The sequence below is a fragment of the Centropristis striata genome, chromosome 22 (assembly GCF_030273125.1).
Source record: "Centropristis striata isolate RG_2023a ecotype Rhode Island chromosome 22, C.striata_1.0, whole genome shotgun sequence".
Taxonomy (NCBI): Eukaryota; Metazoa; Chordata; class Actinopteri; order Perciformes; family Serranidae; genus Centropristis; species Centropristis striata.
In genome coordinates, this window is record NC_081538.1 from 22,163,659 (window position 1) to 22,186,077 (window position 22,419).

At 36.8% G+C, this 22,419-nt stretch overlaps 1 protein-coding gene across 1 annotated transcript in view; it reads left to right on the forward strand.

Annotated features, from left to right (window-relative positions):
• Positions 1-16,127, forward strand: part of nrip2 (nuclear receptor interacting protein 2) — a 48,510-nt gene extending 32,383 nt beyond the window's left edge. The window contains exons 3-6 of the mRNA XM_059325738.1: positions 5,586-5,668; positions 7,169-7,275; positions 11,186-11,238; positions 12,884-16,127. Of these exons, the coding sequence (XP_059181721.1) occupies positions 5,586-5,668; positions 7,169-7,275; positions 11,186-11,238; positions 12,884-13,000 (360 nt within the window). The 3' untranslated portion in view covers positions 13,001-16,127. The remainder of the gene's footprint in view (positions 1-5,585; positions 5,669-7,168; positions 7,276-11,185; positions 11,239-12,883) is intronic.
• Positions 16,128-22,419: the final 6,292 nt, after the last annotated feature.

Below are 22,419 nucleotides of genomic sequence, written 5' to 3' on the forward strand. Positions count from 1 at the left end.
ACACACACTCGACACTCCAGCCACTAATATAATGCTGAAATGTGCTTCAGTTTGTCCTCGACAGACTTTTTACATAAAGCCACCAGAGAACGATGATGCTTAATGTTTGAACACAATATCAGTTTAAATGGTAACATTTTACAGGAAGTATCTACTTGGATTAATAAAAACAGATACCAGTTAAAGAGTAATTGATATTACATAACATGCACCGGCCAATTTTAGGATTTTGGACTATTTTAGTCTTAATGTAAGTAATCAACTGGAAAAAATATGCTTTAACTACTTTTTAATTATTATTATTTTTTAAAACTTTATTAACCTCTAGTGTTTCCCCTATAGAATTTATAATATAGTTTCTACTTTCTTAACATGCTCTGATACAATATAATATTAAATGTGCTGATTAAGGCTGCTTGATTGACAGATAATTAATTGACAGCAATTTTGATAATTTCCCTGCCAGTTTAATTTGCAAAAGTGCCAAAAATTAAGTGATTCAAGCTGCTTTTCTCAGTTTTATATGATTATAAAATTATTAAATTTAATAATAATAATAATAATAATAATAATAATAAAATAAAAATATATGAGTAATCTGAAGATCTCAGCTTGGATTTGTGGGAACTTGTGATTTACATTATTTTTATGCAAACTATGTATTACATTGTCAGCCTTATCTATAAATGATAACTGAGAAATAATAATAAACTTGAATAAAATAAACATAATTACTGTTCAGTTCAGTCAATTGCTGAATATTAAAAAAAATAGACATAATAATAGCTAACACCATTTCTAAATTATGTCAAGCAACATTTTCTGCATTTTATGTAAAAAAAAGTGTTAATATCAGCAAATATCTGACACCGATACCAATGATAATATACGTAAATATATATATATATATATATATATATATATATATATATATATATATATATATATATATATATATAATATCTGTCAGGCTCTAATCAAAACTATAATTTAAAAAAATTGTTTCGATTAAAGTTGGTTGCATTTTTTCATCCCAATTTCTATAAAATCTAACAAAGGACACAGATAGAAGATAATAAAGGTGCTAATTTAAAACACAACCTATTCCTCCAGGGGCTGAGGAGCTCTATAATGTAGAATATTTTGTCATTTTGCAGTCTGATGAGAGCGAACTGACACCAAGGACGAGGCCATTTTTCATCCTTTGAAAGACATCAATACAGCGATCAAACGGCTGCTGTTCCCCGAGGTGTTAAAACCATCACAGCTTCTCTGAGTCAATTCAAAATGAGAAAAGATGTCAGAATTTTCTGGTAGATTCAGCATTATCCACCTTATTACTCATTGTGCTTTGCTGGGTTTTTATCATCAACTTATTAAACACAAAGTGCTCCTCGGTTACTCATTCTGCGGCTATTTTTACACTTCAGGATTTCTGCACCGCCGGGACTGAGACAAAGGAGCAGGTTTGTGGGTCTGCTGATAAGCCGATGTGCCTGTGAGGACAAAGGAGCAAAGCTCAGCTCGGTCTGCACAGAGTGTGAGAGATCAAAACAGGACTCATGGAAACTGAACCTGTTTATTTCCAAGGGGGGAAATATCCGCGGGTCAAGTGGATAAGGTATTGATTTATGACAGAGACGACTGGGAGGGAAAGATATAGTGAAACCAGGATTAGAGTTTTAAAAACACAGTGGATGCTGTAAAATCTCTTAATATAAGGCTAATAACTGTTTGTGACTGAAGACACTGTAGGTGAATATGGTAAAAAAAAAAAAAAAAAAAGAAGTCACTAATAGATATTAACATCAAACTTCCTCAGTTGATTACTTTCAATCAAAAGTTTTCTGAAATTCTAATGCAAATTTATATGAGATTACATAAGAGATATGCACTAATTTGCATCTATTTCCTGAACAGAAAACTAAACATAAGGAATTTCTCTTTATGTCACTCCATAAAATATTGTCAAAAGCCATTAAAAAATATACTTTCACCATGTTTTTGGGAATAAAATACTATTTTTTATTATTTTCTTAATGTAAAGTGTCTTTGAGTACCTTTTAAAGTGCTATACAAGTAAAATGTATTATTATTATTGTTGTTGTTGTTATTATTATTGTTGTTATTATTATTATTATTTTTATTATTATCATCATTAATAATAATTATAATTATAATATACAGTACCAGTCAAAAGTTTGGACACACCTTCTGGTTGGTTTTTCTGTGGTTTTTCTTTATCTTTTTTTAAATTGTTATTTTCAACATTATAGATTATATTATATAAGACATAAAACCTACAAAAGAACACATGGAATTATGTAGTAAAAAGTCCATTCTTAAAAAATGCTCAGTAATAACAGTAATAAAAACAGTTTTTCAGTATGACGATGCATTTTCCAGCTGCACCAAGAGGTTTTTTACAAAGTGTATTTCATCTAAGTAAGAGAATTTTCTCAACATATAAAAACACATAATCTTTCAAATTCAAAATCACCTAATGTGGAGATACATGGTTAAAACTATGATCCCATTTTCAAAAAAATCCATCAGTATTAGCCTGCTTATAGGATTAGCATTCACAGCTCGTCAGGGTCCAGTATCATGACTGCTCTGCCTTAACCTTGTTCCATAAATATATTAAAATGCCAACAACATTACTGTTTCTGTTTCCGCAGCTTCTCTCACAGCAATATTATACAATAGAAAGCATGCAAAGTAATATAACCGGGTTCTATTTGCTTTTGATAGTAGACAAATATCTAATGTATCCATAATGTGATGGTGCGGGGGTGGTACCAGCATACTGCTTGACTCACATGCATGCAGAGCTGCCATATGTGCCGAAGACATTTTCTTTTGTTTTTTATCCACAAACATGTTCTCGTGCACAGGTTGAAATGGCATTAGGTCAGAGCACGCTGACGACAACAGTTCCCATAAACCATCACAATCTGCTGCACTGTAGACTCAATGCCCTGCAGGCAGCGAGAGATGCAGAAGAAGAGAAATGTCAGAGGAGATTAGCTTATTACAAGAAGCTGCCTGATAGCTCCACCACTGTAGCTTTACCCAGCTGGAATTATGGGAAAATCTGATTTAAGGAAAGGATGTTTTGGAAGTATTTGCTTTTTTTTGCCCCCAAGTTAGATGAGATGATAACAATCTCATATCTGTCTATGGACTCTGTGCAATTCAGTATTGAAGTTGTTGCTATTCTAATTTGGTTTGATTTGCTTTCACACTGTGCTTTATCAAGTGCAACAAGCATTGTAAGCCTTGCAGATCTGTTTGGTCCTCTTGAAACTAACTGGTGCATTTTGTCAGATAGTATGTTTGGTTTTTGCTGGTGTGAACGCTGAAACAAACTCTGGTTCGGACAAAAGAACTAAACTCTGGTCCGCTAAAAAACGGAGGTCTTATTTGCTTCCAAGTGCACCAGAGTTCGGTTCTCTGCAGGTGAGAACGCAACAAAGGAACCAAAGGAAGGAACCAAAACACAGAGCATTCTGGGTTGAATTTGGGCAGAAATTTGAGAATCAACACCAGCCACCGTAGTAGCAGGGTTGAAAAATGTCTCTTGGACAGATGTGGTCTCATGATGACGTAAAGGTCGTTATCGAAATATGGTCAGATGATAACAGAACACAAACAACAACAACTAAGTCAAATGATTTAGCAACAGAATGGTGGATAATGGATTCAATCATAAAAGTGAAAAACTCCACCAACAAACGTTAAAGTCTTGCTTCTAAAAAAGTGTCAGCTCTTTCCTTCACATATTCTGTCCAACAGACGAAGGACATTTCATTACAATGCATGGTGCGCTTGATAAAGCTCAGTGTGGAAGCAAACCAAACCAAATGAAAACATTACATTACATGTCATTTAGCAGACGCTTTTGTCCAAAGCGACTTACAATAAGTGCATTCAACCTGATGGTACTAGACATAGACCATAGGAATCAAGTAAGTACATAACTTTAAGAGCAAACTGTCATCGCTAAAGGAGTGCTATATGTTAAAGAAGAAAAGAAGAGAAAAGAATAAGAAAACAACTTCACCACTGAATCACAGCGAGTCCACCAGACTTTACACGTGAAAGCGACCTTAGTGACTTGCAAACCTGACTCTCTTTGCTGACGGACAGAGGCGGACTGACCAATAGGACATTCTGTCAAAGTCCAGAAGGTCCGTCTCACAGACCCTGTCCGTGGCCTTTGTGGTTCATCGGAAAAACACAAAACTTGCAACAAAAACACAAAGAAGAGTGCAAGAAAATGTCTAACAGGAAGCGTAAAAAGAAAGGTGGCTGGGAAAAATCTAAAGAGAAGAGGGCCTAATCGTTAAAGGGCGGGGGCATTAAAATGCAGAAAGCTAACTGAGCTATTAAGTGTTGAACCACCTAGTAAGACTGTGGAGGACATCCAGTAGGAAGAGGTTGAACCTACATTTATTAGGTTTCTGTTGCTATGAACAAACAAAATTACTTTTGGGTTTTGGGGAGCTATTGTGCTGTCAGTCTCTCTCTCCCCCTTTCTCTCTGTGAATATCTTGTCTGGTAGGCTTGTGATATAGTGTCTTGACACTCTGTCAGGTGCTTATTTAAATGTGTAATCTTGTATGGGTTGTGGGTCTAAATTTTGGAAAAAGTCCAAGGGTTTTTTTTGTCCCAGTCTGTCCCTGGTGAAGGACAAACTATCTGAAATCAGCTGCAAAACAACACTATGAGAGCAAAAACATGATGTTAACAAGCTTCGTAGAGTTGAGTGATATTTTCTGTGGGTTTGACAGCCAAAGTAACACATTGTGTCATCAGAGCCATCATATTATAAAAACTGTTAATTATAGCTACTCTAAAGATAAAAAAAAAAAGTAGCTAATTACTCTGCGACACAGTGAGCTGGGTGAATCAAGTGTCTGTCACAGAGCACTTTACTTGTCAGCTCGGAGTTGTTTGGTTGACTAATGAGTTAAATGCACATATGACTCACTTGGTTAATATTTTATGCTCTGCTGATGAGTTCAAGATCATTAAGTCTGAAAAATCAAAGTGCACTCGACAAACTGAAGAATCAGGAAAAAGAGTAAGCAGATAAACTTAACAGGTCAGCAAATAATTAAAAAAATACCTCCTGTGATGTGTAATCATATACAGAATGGTTTATTTATGAACTGTTGACACAAACGCCTGCAGCGTTTAACGGACGAGTGGAAATTTAAGAGTCCATCATGGAATCAATGTGGATTGAGTTACAAATACAAAACAACATTTGAATCAAGCAAACCCTTTAAAAACAACGGATGGCTTGGAAAACACTCCGCCAACTGGAGATTTGTTGTGTTTGTGCAAAGTTGATTAAGAGTCGACTTTATTTTTCAGTTTGGCACTTTCACGAGCGTGTGGGAGCCGAATGGATTTGTTCAAAAGGAAAAAGAGATCAGTGGCTGTTTTTAAAAGGCTCCCCAGAGTTGTGTTAATGTGCTGTTGTGACTGCTTGTTTTCTCGCGCGCTGCGGTGCCAGACTAGAGTGGAAAAATCACAGTGTGACGCAAAAATCCCCCCCTCTGTCTCCCCCACAGTGCTGCGAGACTGAAGTCAAGGCATCCATCAACACTGGCAGCCAACACAACCACATCTCCAGCTCCTGCTGCCAGAGGCTGGGGTAAGAAGCCCTGCTGGCTCTGCTGCAACACACTCAACACTTACTGTATATTACCTCATTTTAAAGGGATAATATGTAGCGTTTTCTGCACTAAAATTTGTAAAAACAAGCACCAAAAGAGATTAGTCCAAAAGAGTTAGGACATTGTGCAAGACATATTAAAAAACACCTAGAATGCATCAAATTAATTTACATAAAACAAAGGTCTGAACATGAAATATCTTTGTTCAACTGAATGAATGTCAAAAATAATTATCAAATTACCAACTTCTCCAGAACTGGATATTTATGTACATGCATTGTGTTGCGTTGTAGCTAAATTTACTTTTTTATCCAGCCTCTTTTTAACAAGATATTGGTAATTTTTAACTATATATTTTAGACACAAATGAACTCTCAGCAGTGCAGCCGTGTTCCAAATATAAATGAATCAGTGGAGAAAAAAACGATGCTGGAGCCAACAATAGCTTTACTTAAGGCAAATTTGTAATTAGAAACGTATGAAAAACAGGTTTTTCTTTGCATAGCATGTATTATTTTCATTAAACACAGGCATTTATACATTAAGTCACCTTTAAGTTGATTTTTAAACATTAAAGTGTTGCAGTGATCTGTTTGTTTTGGACAGAAGAAGAAAACTTCAGAAAGAAGACAGATATTTCACCCAATAGATAAATATTCAAACTTCACCAGGGAGGCTGGTGTTCAGGTCCTGTATGATTTTAAAAGAGAATAATTAAAAGTCCCTACACCTAAGCATATAGTTTTGCCAGATCATAAATCATTTTTAAGGTATTTAATCCGAACACTAATCTTTTTTCTGAACTTAACCAAGTAGTTTCAGCACCTCAACCTCAAAAAACTGAAAATGAAACCAAACAAAACTGCAAACAGCAACGAGCCTTCTGCACCTGCTTATACCATATGTATAAGGCTGACAACAACTTATAATGACATTTAATAAGTTGATTACATTTTAAACACTTGATGAATCCTAACCTGGAGAAGAACACCTCCTACGATGACAAAGATGACAGGAGAAGAATAGGAGAAACATAAAAAGAATTTCAACTACAAATCAGCTTTTGGAGGGATTTAATAATGACAGGCTATAAGCTGTTATGCCCCCCCAGATCCTTAAAGTCAGAAAATCATCTTTAAGAAAAGTTATTAAAATGCCACATAAAGCTAAAATAAAGTCTCTGGGTCAGACTGTGTGCGCTGGTTTAACAGGATGGGACATTTTGTTCACTTCTTAATTTCAACTCAGCTCTAAAAAAAGGCAACAGAGAAACCGTAGACGGTTCTCAGACTGTTTGTCTCCGTAATACCACTTAATAAAATCCTGCCTGCACAAACTTTTGATTGACATTTTAATAAAAAAGCTCACAGTGACATATAATGAGAAAATCTATTTCTAGGAGACCGCTACAGTACAAAATGAAATTCCTAAAGATACTCTGTGTGTGTTTGTGTGTGTGTGTGTGTGTGTGTGTTCAGGCTGGTGCCCAGTCAGGACAGTTCACCATGTGGAGGGAGCGGCTCAGTGACGGATCTGCAGCTGCAGCTGGGCAGACAGACGGTCCAGTGTTCAGCTTATGTCAAAGGTAAGAAAGCTACAAGAAATAAAGTGAAACAAAGTTAAACTATTTGAATTATTTGGATTTCTTAATTAACAAGAGCCATTTCACTAAAAGTTAAGTTAAACTGTCTAAAATTGACAGCTGGAATGTCTAACTTCCAATCTTGAAGCACAATGTCTTGGCCAAACATAAACCAAAAAACATAACTGACAAACTGATGTATGAGGGGCTGTATGGGCCATAATCCATTCTTCCCCCTCACATACACAAAAAATACCTCTCACATTCACATAAAATGTACCTCTCACATTAACAATTTTACCTCTCACATTCACAGTTTTACCTCTCACATTCACAATTTTACCTCTCACATACACAATTTTAACTCTCACATTAACATAAAATACCTCTCACATTCACATAAAATACCTCTCACATTCACATAAAATACCTCTCACATTCTCAAAAAATACCTCTCACATTAACATAAAATACCTCTCACATTCACATAAAATACCTCTCACATTCTCAAAAAATACCTCTCACATTAACATAAAATACCTCTCATATTCATATAAAATACCTCTCACATTCTCAAAAATTACCTCTCACGTTCACATAAAATACCTCTCACATTCACACAAAATACCTCTCACATTCACATAAAATACCTCTCACATTAACATAAAATACCTCTCACACTAGCAAAAAATACCTCTCACATTAACACGTTTACCTCTCACATTCACATAAAATACCTCTCACATTAACAATTTTACCTCTCACATTCACAGTTTTACCTCTCACATTCACAATTTTGCCTCTCACATACACAATTTTAACTCTCACATTAACATAGAATACCCCTCACATTCTCAAAAAATACCTCTCACATTAACACTTTTACCTCTCACATTCACATAAAATACCTCTCACATTAACAATTTTGCCTCTCACATTCACAGTTTTATCTCTTGCATTCACACAAAAATAACTCTCACATTCATAAAGAATGAACTATGGCCCATACGGCCCCTCAAACTGATGATTTTGGGTTTATACACAGTTGAACTCTCAGTCGTGGTACCTCCTTGCAAATATAAACAAAACAGTGAAAAATCAATGTTATTACATTTCATCCTGAGGGAAACATGAATGTGTGCACCACATATTACAGCATTCAATCCATTAGACGTGAGGATATTTTACTTAAAACCACAAGTGTAAACCTCATGTTGGCTCTAGAGGAGGAGTCTGTTGATGATGAATATTAGTTTTAAAGTTGAACTGCTGTTCAAGTGGCAAGAAGCCACTCATGTTTTTACCTTCGGAGAGATCTTAGTGGTCACAATGGTGCTGCTGGTTGTCATAACACTCTAGTTGTAAGTATTATAAAAGCAGCTGTGACATTGGTAGAATAATAAAAGTTCACCTGCTGTGTCGTGTCTGCAGAGATTCTGCTAAAAGAGATTTTGAGTTGGATGTGTTCTCATCTCTGTACTTAACATTCAGACAGCACAGCCTACCTTGCCCTCTTAAAGCACCCAGGCAGAAATTACCATCAGATAAAAAGGACAGCTGGGTCGGCAGAATATGCTAAAGCAGTGATTAACAATATTTTCTGGAAAAGTAAATGTCTGTTCTGCTGATCTTTTCCACTTTAAATTCCCAAATGCAGCACACTTGTGTTGTTTGCCCACTTTATGAAAGATTTTACATCTGCTGCTGAGAGTGCCAGGTGCTTTCTTTGAAGGGGAAAATCCCCTGGAGCAGAACAAGAACAAGTGGGACGATAATTATCACGAGCATCACGGCTGAACACACAAAGGAGGAGCATCGCCACCAGGAGCCAAACTTCATCAACAGGAAAGCCAATAACAGAATTCACCATTTACTGAGGAAGTTCATCATTTTTAAAGTCATTTTTTTGTGACAGTAAGTGCCACTTATCCAAAGACAAACATATAATAAATATAAACTACAGACAGTAAACAAAAGTGGTGCCAAACAAGGAGAGGAAAAAGCAGATCTGCATCATCTGTGTCCCTTTGCATCACAGTCCATCTCTGGAGGAGAATACCAGAGTTTATTTCTGTCATGAAGATGCTTTCTCTCCTTTTAAGGACACTTGCATTCAACCGTCTGTTTCTCACTTTGTTCTGTCTTGGATTTGAGGCTCATTATGTTTGGGGCATATCACTTCCTGTGCAGGTCGGCGTTATTTCCAGGAAAACAATAACCCCTTCGAACACTTTCATGAATACGGGGCTCAAGAAGTGCCAGTATACTAGTTATGTTTTTTATATCACCACCATGAGTATCAGCTCACAGCAACCTGCCTCCAATAGTAGTTTTATTTTGAAAAGCTACAGAAACCACAAAAAAAACAATGTCTAATTCTAGTTACTCTGGAACTATGCTAACAGTACCGAGTGGCTCGTTTATGGGTGGTGAGTCAAATACTAAATGAGGGAGACAGATAAATATAGGGTCTGTATGACCCAGTATTTACATTTGTAGTTAATTATTAACAAGGCCAAGGTGGATGTGACATTAAGAAGTTTCAAAGTGAAGGTAAGCGGAGTATAAAGCACAAAAAGTTGCTTTTCGGGCGGATTGGAGGGGCGGCGAATGGGTCAAACAAACCCAGGACTCTCACCAAGGAGACCAGTTTTCATGTCCTATGTGAAACCAAAAGTAAACAGTAAATTATTTGTAGTATCACCAAACTTCTATGCGTCACATTTTTTTTCTTAACCCATGTAACTTTGTAACTTAACATGGGAATGGGATGGGAAGGGTCAATCTTCTGCAATTGGGAGAGGAGTTTTTTTTGACAGGGATGAAAATCCACTGCCATGTTACTTTCTACTCTGTATTGTTCTTAACCCATAGCTGACCCACTTTTTAGTGGTCCAATCAAATGCAACAGATTTTTAAAAAATTCTCTCTTTTAACTGTATGCTGTTCAAATATTCAGTTTCACTGGGAAACACATTAAAGTTCAGAAACTGAAGACGATCTAACTTCCGTTTCACCTGGGCTTTGATGCTAAGCTAACTGGCTGTTACTTTATATTTATTCTATAGAAAGAATGGGTCCAGACCCAAAGATGGCGCCTATTAAGTCCAATAAGAATTGGTTATGTGGTGCATACACCTAAAAAAAAACATCCGCCCTGTGCAGCCCACTGAACATCAATGATCGTGTTTCTCTCACTTCACATTGTGCATTTGCACATTTTTCTCGGCTAAAGGAGAGTTTTACAAATATAAAACCTCAGGGGATAAGGAGTCATAAATTACCTTGTTTGTAGTTCGAGGTTTCCTTTCAGCAGTCTTTTTTATAATGGTGGTCTATTTTTGCACTGCAGGGGGAGTTTTAATTGCAATACTGCAATTGGCCACTAGGAGAAACTATAATAAATCTGTGCATGAGAGTGCAAAGTCATCTTATTCTCAACAACAATAATGTATTTCCAAAAAAGTCAGATCTTATTTCTAGAGCCTCAACCCATTAAAATAGGCTATAAAAAATGGTTGTGTCCTTGCCTCTTGTCACTGGTCCTCATAAAGATAAAAGAACAGGACCACACACACACACACAGTTATTTATGTTGCTGTTCCTGTGTGGACCTGCTCCTTAATTCCTCCCTGCACCAGTGAATAACGACTCTATTTCACCCTGCCTCTTTGCACGGACATAAAATTCTCACTCAGCTCCAACAACTCTCACTTCACTGCTTCAAAAACTCTCACAAGTACAAACTCTTATCAGCGCTCATTAACACAAGAATGAATAATTCAGTCGTGTTGACGATTCAACCTGGATTCAGTCGTGCTCAGATGAGGCTCCTCATGAATGAGAATCGTAAAGCAGTTATAAAAATTCAGCTTATTTTCCTGCTTATCTTTCCCTTTTTTCTCCCTTTCAGAGGATGAGGCGTTTGAGCTGTGCCTGGGTCTGCAGACTCTGCTGGAACTTAAAGTAAGGTCCTCATTTGCTTTGCTAATATGACTTTTTTTGGTATTTATTTTTTTAAAGAAGCAGCTGCCTGAAACTGTCACATGGCTTTTAAAAATAAGCAAAAGGGAAGAAGGAGAGAAATAAATGCTACTGCAGTAGAAAAAAAAGACCATTTCAGGGGGAAAGATGGAGGCACAAATTGTTAAAAAGAGACGCAGTGTATGTGGTGTTATCCGAGGGGAAAGTGTGGGTGGTGCTGCAGATATCTGCTCGATCCCCACTGTGCAGGTAAAACCCAGCTAAGAGCGAATTGAGGACATCTTGCAAGATAGAATTTTGAATTTGCACATTTGGAAATGCAATTTAAAGCCCACGTAAAGCCTCAGTGGCAATCTAAAGGCAGCACTCTCTGTTATTCCAGTAATACATCTGCTGCACCTGGTTAATATCCTCCTAAAAAATCTCATTAGAGCAGGACTTCAGGGTATTAGAGGAACATGAGATCTTTTTTTTCAAATTTCATAAATTAGCCCTGAAGGACTTTGTAATGTTAGATGAACATTTGGCTCCAAGCTCACTCCTGTGCTCAGCTTTCTCTGCAAATTTTCATAGTAATTAATTTTGCTTACTGGCTTAATTTATAATGTGGTTTATTGAAATGTTTAACCCAGAGCATGAAAAAGCAACTCATCCCTGCTTCATGCTGAACACTTAATAAGGGTGGGATTGTTTGGATTATTCAGCTTCTGATGATAAATGTTCCATTTTATCTTAGAGCAAAAACAAACCAGTTTTGGTTAATTTTTCAAGCAGAAATACTCCAAAATTTCCATATTCTTGTTCCTCAAAAGTGAAGATTTGCTGCTTATTTTGTTTTATGGGTTATTAAACTGAATATTTTAGGGAATAATGAGAAGAGAATAAATAAAAGAATTAAAAGAATAAATAAGTAATTTAAGACATGTGGTGAAAATATAAAGATAAATACAAAAAATTACAAAAATATATAAATAAATGTGGCAATAAAAATAATAACTACTTTTTTTTTTTTTTACATTTATTTGGTTATATTTATATATTATTATTATAAACTAGAAGAAGATAAATTGACAGAAATATAAGAGAAATAAAAATGATCACAAAAATAAATAAATTAATAAATGTGGGAATCTAAAGATGGTTATATTTATATATTATTATTATTATTATTATAAATGATAATAATAATAATAATAATAATAATAATTATTATTATTATATACTATATGTAATAGTATCATGATATGATATTGTATTGCCTCTTTGGACAACAATACGATTACAATTACGAATACGTTTCTGTCTGCCACAATTTTTGCTTCATACATTTTTATTAAATTCTAATTAATAAATAGTTTTCCTTTTCAGATTGTTAAATTGAGTGATTTAAGAGCCCTAAAGTGGTAAAACATAATCGTAATTAACAAAAAATTCTAATAATTATAGAAAAATCCAATAAAGATGCAGTATTTTGCACCGAAGAACACATTTATATTGTATTATATCCCATCGATCATCACATGACCTCTCTGATTGGCCTTGCGACCTCTTTTGGGAGTCCTGACCTGCATGTTGGGAACCCCTGATGTTCCACTAACTATATTTCCCTGTGTGTGTCCTCTCACAGTGCTGCCTGGACCTGAGCAGCCAGGTCCTGAAGCTGCAGGGCTGCGGCGAGGAGCTGCCCTTCCTGAACCCTTCGACCGACAGCCAGTGCCAACACGACACCAACGAGAACCTGTGAGCCCGACCCGGCGGCGGGGGCGGCGACCACTTCCTCTGATCCCGACTGGTTGCAGCAGCGATGCCGTTTGTGTCTGGACGAGTCCGATCACAGTGTCTCTCACACACTGCCAGAACATGGATGAGCGTTCGCCACCGTGGCTCTAGAGTTTACATCATTGTGTTTGTAGAATTAAAACATTCACCATGATTATCTCTTATATTAAATTAGTCTAGTTTACAGAGCCAATCCGATCTCTGAGAGTCTAATCATTCTTTATGATTATATTGTATATTAAAACAAATTCCTCTGTTGAGCTGCTTGGGTCCACTGATGCTCTCAAAAAGGGAGAAAACCGTTATAATCATTTGAAGTGATCTTTAGTGGAGTATTTTGTGATTTGGCTGTACAAGAATTATTTTAAATCATTAAGTAAATTTAAAAAAATGTTAAGTGTAAATCATTTCAGTTTAGATGGTGTGAAGGGAAAAGTTTTATATTTTGGTACACATGCAAGTTAATTATCTTATCAAGTTATAAGAGAAGTTACATAGCTGCAGCTGGTTAGCTTAGCTTAGCATAAAGACTGGAAACAAGGAAAAACAGCTGTGTAAAGGTCACAAAGTCCGCCTATCAGCAGCTCTAAAGCTCACTAATTAACATGCAACATCTCTGTTTAACCCGTACAAACACTGAAATGTAACCATATCAAGTGTAGCATAAAAAGTGCACTATTCAGATGATCTATAGTGCATGGTTGCAAGTGCATTTAGGGCGTATTTTGTTGGTTAAATGGAGTATAATCTGGGTGCATAGTGCTGTGCAAGGGGCAAAGGGATTCTAAAAGGAAATGTCTTAATTAGTCATGGGAGTATTTTGGGCATAACATAAATTAAATCAATTTTAACACCCCAATCCCTTGAAAAGCCTGTCTCACCTGCACTTGGAGCATTGCTCTTCAAATGCAGAAACTGGCAAATTGCAGCCGCTCCCTTGCCACCAATCAACAACTCAGGTTGACTACATATGAGAAAATGCACTGATAACCTGTTTTAGTACTCCCTGTATAGTTGAACAAACATATAGTTAGTGTTAGTGATGCACAGATCGGCTCTGACATCATCCGAACACCACCCACTGAAATAGTTCATTTCTTCAATTTAGAGACCTGCAACTACTTAGATGGACATTTCTAAAACTACTTTAATGATGAGGGCTCTGCTTTGAGTAATTATCAATATTTCCATGCATGCAGTAAATGTGACAGCAGCAAATAGCACGAGACAGTTAAGCATCAAAACTAAAAAAAACTGTAGTTATAAGAACAAAAATTTTAGTTTCTGAAATAATCAATGAAGTCACGGTGCTGTTTCTTGTGCATAAACCTTACAGTATCTTTCTTAATAGGTTATATTATTTTATGTTCACATTTTACAATATATAATTGATATGAATTATCAATTAATAATTAATAATTAAACCTTATTAATGAGTTGGCAGACAGAACTGCAATTTGTGCATCACTAGTACGCTCATTGTGAATCTGAATAATGCATCCTTTAAACAGCAGGAAAATACTGCGCCACTGACTTTGGACCGGGTTTTTGTTGGTGGATGGTGCAATTGCTTTCTGCTGTCTCAAGATAGAAATGCATTTCAAAACAACATGCCCATGGGTGCACAGATGGCTGCAAGAAGGCTACATTTGCAACTTACATAATATGGGTTCTGGGCATAAAAATGACAGCTGCCTCGATCTGAAACTAACCAATGCACCGTGTGTAAGATAGGCCCAAACCCTTGCAAAACTGCAATTTGACAGTTTTCCATTTCAGTGACATTTAAGCAGCTGTTCCCCATGTTCTCCAGTCTTCATGCTAAGCTAAATGAAACGGCTGCTGGCTGTACAGTAGCTTCATCTTTAAAGTAGACACGAGAGAGGTATAAATCTTCTCTCTGTACTCACGTCAAGAATGTGAATAAGCACATTTCCAAATTGTCACACTATTCCTTTAAGAGTCATGACCAGTCTAGAAAAGTGCCAGTGCTCAGGATCCCCTTTCCAGTGTGTTAAAAGAACATTTTAACAAGCCTTTGACAAGTTTTTTGAAGTAGTGTGTAATTAGGTTTGGATCAGGCTACCTCTTTAAAAAGACAGTGACGAGTTCTCATGTAGATTTAAAAAAAAACCGAGAGATCTGAGGAAAACACCACCTCGACCTTTTCTGATGTACTAATGTTCAGCTTTGTAAAGCCCCTTCGCTCTTTTTTTCCCCACATCAAAAGACTGATGTGGTGAAGTTTTCCAGGAGCACACTTCCAGTCTGTCACAGCAGCCTCGACTGATTTAAAGTAGTTCCCCTCTAAAACCCTGTCTAATAAAAATAGATGTAAGGCCAGCCAGCTAAACATATTTGACTCAGCTACAGAAATATCAAAACATTCCATCTGCATGACTTTGTAAAGTTCTGCCTTTGTATAAGTCTGCATGTTTGTGTACTAGTCTGATTGTGTGTGAAGGGGCTGTGAACGTGTGTGTGTGTGTGTGTGTGTGTGTGTGCGTTAGGAGTCGAAGCAGGTTTTTTCATGCCTTGTTTTTGGCTCACATGGGAAAAAGTGGAATATCTTCCCCTAAAAACCGGTCTGTCGAAAAAGCTGCCAAAAGCCGACCCCAGCTGCCTTCCCTCTCTGCCTCTTTCAGGAGATTCTCATCAGGCCGCGCTCTGTGCCAAGGCCCCTCTTCAAGCTCGTCGTTATTCAGAAGGCCGGTCTTCTCCGTGTATTCACCACCTATTTTTTTTGGCTGATGTTCTTCATTTTTTTGAACTCCCCACTACAGTGCCACCTGCCTCTTTTCGTCTCAGTGTTTTCAGTGTGGAGAATCAAGAAACTGCCTCAGATCATGCTGTGCTTTAACAACACCTGAGCCGTGCCGTGCTTCTTTTTTTGACTTGCTTACAGTATCCATGCGGCCTCTCCGCAGAGGTCGTCCACACGTAGATTGGCAATGTTTGTTTCTCTTTTGATGTACTAGTGACCTTCCTACGCCGTGTGAGAGGAATCGATGTGTGACAGAAATTTATTTTTGGTGTTTCTCTTCTTCTGAACAGTATTTTCTCTGCCTAATAAAAATATGTATTCTGGCTAACCCCGGTTTGTATTCAGAATCTTAATATGAACCGACACGCCGCGGAAATGTTAAGTAACATGATGTGAAAGGGCAGCCGCTTAAAATCTCCGTCTGCCTGAACAATGTGAACCAGCAGGCTGGCTTGTGAGCAGCCGGTTTCTAGTGTTATCGGACTTCACATTGATTCCCATGGTCCGTACTGCATGTGCCCTACACTGGTACATCCTGCTATATAAAGAACAGAGGAAGCAGATGTTCCCACAGCAGCATCAGGGCTTCAGCAGTCGACCCCTCTGACTGTTCAAAGCTAACAAAAACATGATTTTTTTTTGAGGAAATCATATTGTCATTACATCATGTTTTAATGTAACCAATAGTGGAAAAAGTATTCATTTCTCTTACTTAAGTAAAAGTACTAATACCACACTGTGAAATTACTCCACTACAAGTAAAAGTCCTGCATTAAAACTTACTTAAGTAAAAGTACATCAAGTATATCAGCATCAAAATGTACTTAAAGTATCAAAAGTGAAATTACTCATTGTGCAGAATGACCTAACTCTGATGGTTTTTATATATTCCAAATATATTATTGTATAATTTTTTATGCATTTATGTGAGCAGCATTCAATTTTGTCAAGTTAGGGCTCATTTTAACTAGTTAATAGACTGTTATGATGTTATGAGGTTAAATTTAAAATAAAATCTTATTACTTTAAATTCATCATGTTTTTATGTTACATTTCGACCTAAAAAGTAAGCAGAAGCAGATGTTTAAAGTTACATAAAATGGAAATACTCAAGTAAAGTACAAGTACAGTAGTTGAGTACTCTTCATGCAGAATGGACCCACTCAGATTGCTATATTTATTTCTAAAAAATATAATTAGATTATTTGTATTGATGTATTTATGTAAGCACTTTAATTTTGTAAACAGTGCTCATATTAACTACTTAATATACTTTTATGAGTTTTAATTGAAAAAATATCTAATAACTTTAAATTTACCATGTTTTTATGTTAATATCTCGACCTGAAAAGTAACTAAAGCTGTCAGCTAAATGTAGTGGAGTAAAAAGTACAATATTTGCCTCTAAAATGGAGTGAAGTATAAGTATAACGTTACACAAAATGAAAATACTCAAGTGGAGTACAAGTACCTCAAAATTGTACTTAAGTACAGTACTTTAGTAAATGTACTTAGTTACATTCCAACACTGAAATTGACATCATATAGTCATAACATCATGTTTTAAATAACAACATAACATAATATTATAGATTTATGGCAACCAACGGATTCATTTATAATGAAAAGTATTTGTTGCTGCTTTAATTGAAGCTTTGCAGCAATGCAATGTTGCTATTTTGGTTATACATTTTTATTGTCCAAATATGAGACGTAAATGTTAGAAGCAAAAAAATAAATAAAAATTGAATATCACCATAGTAAATGCTGTAAATTACCAGAAATCAAGGAATAGTACAAAACTTTTAAACTGAAGAAAAACTTTTTTTTTTAATGTAAATTTAAAAGACAAATACCATAATGTCACAAGGACACAATTACCTTAAAAATAAAGGGACTACTCAGTCTAAATTACAGTTTTTGCTGATATTGACATTTAAATTTACATTAGAAAACCCACAAGGTGAAGTTCTGGCAACCACAACTGCCAGAATTTATAGTTACCGTAAACTAAACAGATGTTTTTTTTTACAGTGTAGTCAAGTCTCTGTCAAGTCCAAGTCCTTATTTCTGTCTCGCCTTGTGCTGCATTATCATATCACAGAAGCCACTGTGACAGGCAATAGAAAAACAATATCAGACGGCCAAACTAATGAGGCCAGGTGGTAAATCAGGTGCAAAGCTATAGAAATGTCCAACAGCATTAGTCAAGTCCTCCGATGACACATCTGCATTCGAGTGGTATTTTATTTCCGTTTCCTCACATTCATCTTGTCAGAGCTGTCAGGCGAGGCTATTTCTTCTGACAGCCTCTGAGGCGCGCGGGGAACCGGGGGAAAGAGCATTACAGGAACATAAAATTACAACAAACCCTTGTTAAAGAAGATCCCCCTCAGTACGCCCCCCACTCTTGTTTTTGAGCCACTTTGCTAACCACATCCTGTAACACTGCAGCAGGCTACACCTCTGCAAGGAAAGAACAGTTAGTCACATACTCTGTGGTGGTTTTCTCTCCGTGTTGGTGTCTTTAGATGGATGCTTTGTCTCAAAACCACCAACTGATCACTTGTGACATCACCAGTCATGGAAAGAGAATGAGTATATGTTGACTTATGACCTTTACGTTGAGCTTAAGGCAGCAGCTGATGCTTTATTCAGTTTGCTGCTTTATGCAAAAGTCCAAATGCACGTCCTCCCATACAGTATGCATGCAGCGGCTCAGCTCATTTAGAAGGCAGATGTTGACTGGAGATTGCAGGAGATGCTGAGCTGCAGCAGGGAATAAATAAATCTCACACAGCAACATAACAATCCCACGAGGAGTGAAATCCCTGAGGTAGAGTTACAGTAAACTGCCTGTGTGCCGCCTAACTCTCCATGTCATTGTATTTATGGATCATTATCGCAAAGCAAGGTCAGGTAAAGGAGAATTGTTCTCACAATAAAACAACTAACGATCGTTGAGTTGTAGCTGTTGTACTCTGCAGTGCAGTGAACCGTCACATGCATTTAAAGCAGTCAGCCTGGTTTAATTCGACATGTCCTTAATACCAACAAACCCCATGATAAGATAAACAATGTGTTAATAGGCCTCTCAATATTTAATGAATCTCCTACCGTGTCCGTTTGCTCTCAGGCCCAAGCCAACCATTTTTTTAACGGCTCAGAATTTTAGTATTTTCTAATTAACTGTTGTTTAACCAGACCTGGCCAGCAGAATAAATAGAATAAAAAATAAATAAATAGAGAACACAAAAAGAGACCACATTAAAAGGCTAAAACTTAATATATCAAATTCTTTCATTTTGGGTTTGAAGGCATTTAACTGGATTAATTAAATTAGTTCAAAGTCATTTTGCAACAAATTCCATGCAGAGGGTGCAGAATTCACAAAAGCTGATTTTTCTAATTTAACGTCAAATAAAAATGTTAATTTTTTTTAAGACAAACAATCTGCAGCCACAGCAGCTCTGTGAGGCTGCACTCTGAGCTGCATGCTAACATGCTTACAATGACTATGTTAATATGTACAAAAAAGCCTGTTTCCTCCCCAAAAAAGGCAATTTTGCTACTAAACTGTTTACATGAATAATGAAAATGAATATTCCACCAATATTTACTTTTACATGCAGCTGTGCAAACTCAGATTAATGCTGCATGTCATTTATGACGTCAATGGACAAGTGGAACAAAACAGGATTATTTTTAAAGTTTCCCACCGGTAGCAGACTTGTGAACTGTGTGAACAACCGCCCACTTACAGCAGTCGCTGTTGCATTACCTGCACATATCCAGAAATCTTTCATTCATTCTGTTTAAAAGCTGATATGTTTCTCTTTGGGCTTTTTCTTTTTGGCATGCATCTCCACTCCAAGGCTTGCAAACTGTTAAAAACCAAAAAAACACACAGAGCTGACCATAAACAAGAAAGAGGCAATTAATAGTTGCAAACTGCAGTAAAGCATGCTTACAATTACTATGTATCCCCCCAAAAAACTCAATTGTGCTACTAAGCTGTTTACATGACTAATGAAAATGAATATGTCACCAATATTTACATTTACATGCAGCTGTGCAGACTCAGATTAATGTAACGTGTCACTTATGACGTCAATGGACAAGCAGAATATTTCAAAGGTTTCCCAGGCGCTTATACCGATATGTGTTGTAGACATGCCCAAACAGGCTCCTAAAATCGGAGTAATATCGGCATATTGAATATCTCAAAATTGAATAATCCTGAGTCCTTGTAGCAGCAGATACAGGTTTGAATTAGGGGTGGGCAATTTATCGCGATAATTTATTTGAACTTTTCGATAACGATAATCTGACGATATCCTTCAAAATGTGATTTATTTACCAAAAAAAAAGGTGTTAAAATTATTCTTGCTACCAAGACATCTATGGATGGACAAAAACTGTTCTTGTTCATTTAATTTGAACTCAAGCATTCAAGAGACTCCTAGTTAAACTTCAATGTAGGGACTTTAACTAGTAAACATCAGTTTGTTTTCTTTTTGAGATATTAAAAATACTCAATAATGTAAAATTCCATATCATCAAAACAACGTTAATGATATGTATCGCCCACCTGCAGTTTGACTCTGGTCCGAGGTCCCTTTGCTGCATTCTCTCTGTCACTATCAAAAAAAAAAAACCTTTAAAAAACCCCAAACATGCTAACAAACATGCTCATCAACACAAAATACAGCTGAGGCTGATGGGCTGACATTAGCTTTGCAGGTGTTTGGTCATAAACAGTAACAGTATTGACAGTAAGACAAATCAAGATTTTGATCTGCTGATTGGGCTTATTAGTTATTACCGTTGATGTGATCGTCCACCTGGTGACCATGAATGTCTGCACAATGTAAATTCAATGTAAATTCAATTAAATTCAGTAGCTGATCCAATATTTTAGTCTGGACGAACTAATCGACTGTTTGTCAATACTAACGGCCCGCCGGCCGCAGAAACGCTAAATATCGATACTTGGTGGCCATGAATCGATATATTACCACCACACAAATACTGTGAGACTATGCTGTATTGAAGATTTCAATCCTTCGTATGAAACCCTAATTTGCGGCTCGCTTCTCAGATCTCTGCTCTCCTTCACATGATTAGAGTCTGTGGGCAGCTGCTGTGGGCAGGAAGACTTTTCCTTTTGTCACAGACCTTTGATACGAGCTCAGCCAACTCCTCCATCCAGACCCTCCTCACAGCCGTTTATTTACTCTACCCAGAAATAGCTTTCTATCTCTTTTTGTCCTTTATCTCTATCAATAGCATCTCCATCTCCCTCCCTTTGTGTCCCTCCATCTGGTGAAGAGTTTCAGACACACACACACACACACACACACACAAACACACTGTAGGCAGCGAGGTCGATTAACTCAGTGGGAACGACCCACAGGCCTGAGCCCCAGAGAGTGAAGTAGGGATGCTGTGACGGGAATATTGATCAGACCAGGTCCTCCAGTGGTGAGGCAGCTGTTATGTAACGCAGCAGCAGCAGTGAGTGGGAGAATCTCCACAGAGGGTTTCAAACAAGGCAGGGAAAATATTTAAGCTCTTGCCCGGAAAAAAAAAATCACAAGGAAATTAACATGCAAATAGAGAAACGCTTATCATTTTTGGCTGAAAGGGCAGGCGAAGACGCTTATGTCATATCAGAATTACTATAATTACTGCACAATTTTTCTAAACAGAAAATAGCATTCAGCTCCACGTCAGCGTCCAAGTGGGAATTTTTCTGAAAGCTAAGACATATCTGACTTGGTGCTAAATAAAATAAAAGTGCCTGGAACAAAGCAAACAAACTGAATTTGCTGAAGTTAACTAAACACACTAATATAAAGGTTACTATGTGCAGTTTTTTCCGAACAAAAGTTATGTTTATATCAAATGTTATCATCAAATATTTTGTGTGGCATAATCTCATAATAAACAATCATAAAAGTCAAAGCAAAAACATGATCAGATGCAGGATTTACGGGAAATTTGTTAAAGCCTATCAGCATTGAGATTCTGCTGCATAGCATAGTCCTTCAACAAACCAAACTCCATTCAGAAAACAACCATTTTAAAAGTTGTTTGCTTGTCGTCTTGCAGAAACAAATCTGACGAAGCTTGAATTCAGACTTTTTACACATCTGCATCATGATGTAGTTATTTCTGCACACTTTTGACCCATTTATTGCAGTTAAATCACAACAAAATGTGTTTAATTTTGGTTCGTACTGATGCAACTGACTGTACCGGCAGTCATCCAGACTGCGGTGAAGGCGGTCTAATTCAAGGAGCTGTGTGCACCTCCGGATGATGTTATAAACCGGAGAAAAGCAGAAAAATGTCCATATTTAAGAGGCCAAAAACTGCATTTCTAGCTATTTTTGCCTGCAAAATTGATATTTTCCTGTAGATCAACTAATTGATTGGCAAACTGTTGCAAAAATCAAGCAGCATCAAACAAAGTTACACTTTGTGCCGGAGGAAGGAGAAAGTGAGACATTTTCTTACTTTCTAATCTAATCTAATCTAATCTTTCCTTTCTGTATAAATCCCACATGCTGAAAATTGATGTGGGATTAATTAAAACACTCTTTTCTCCTCTGCCC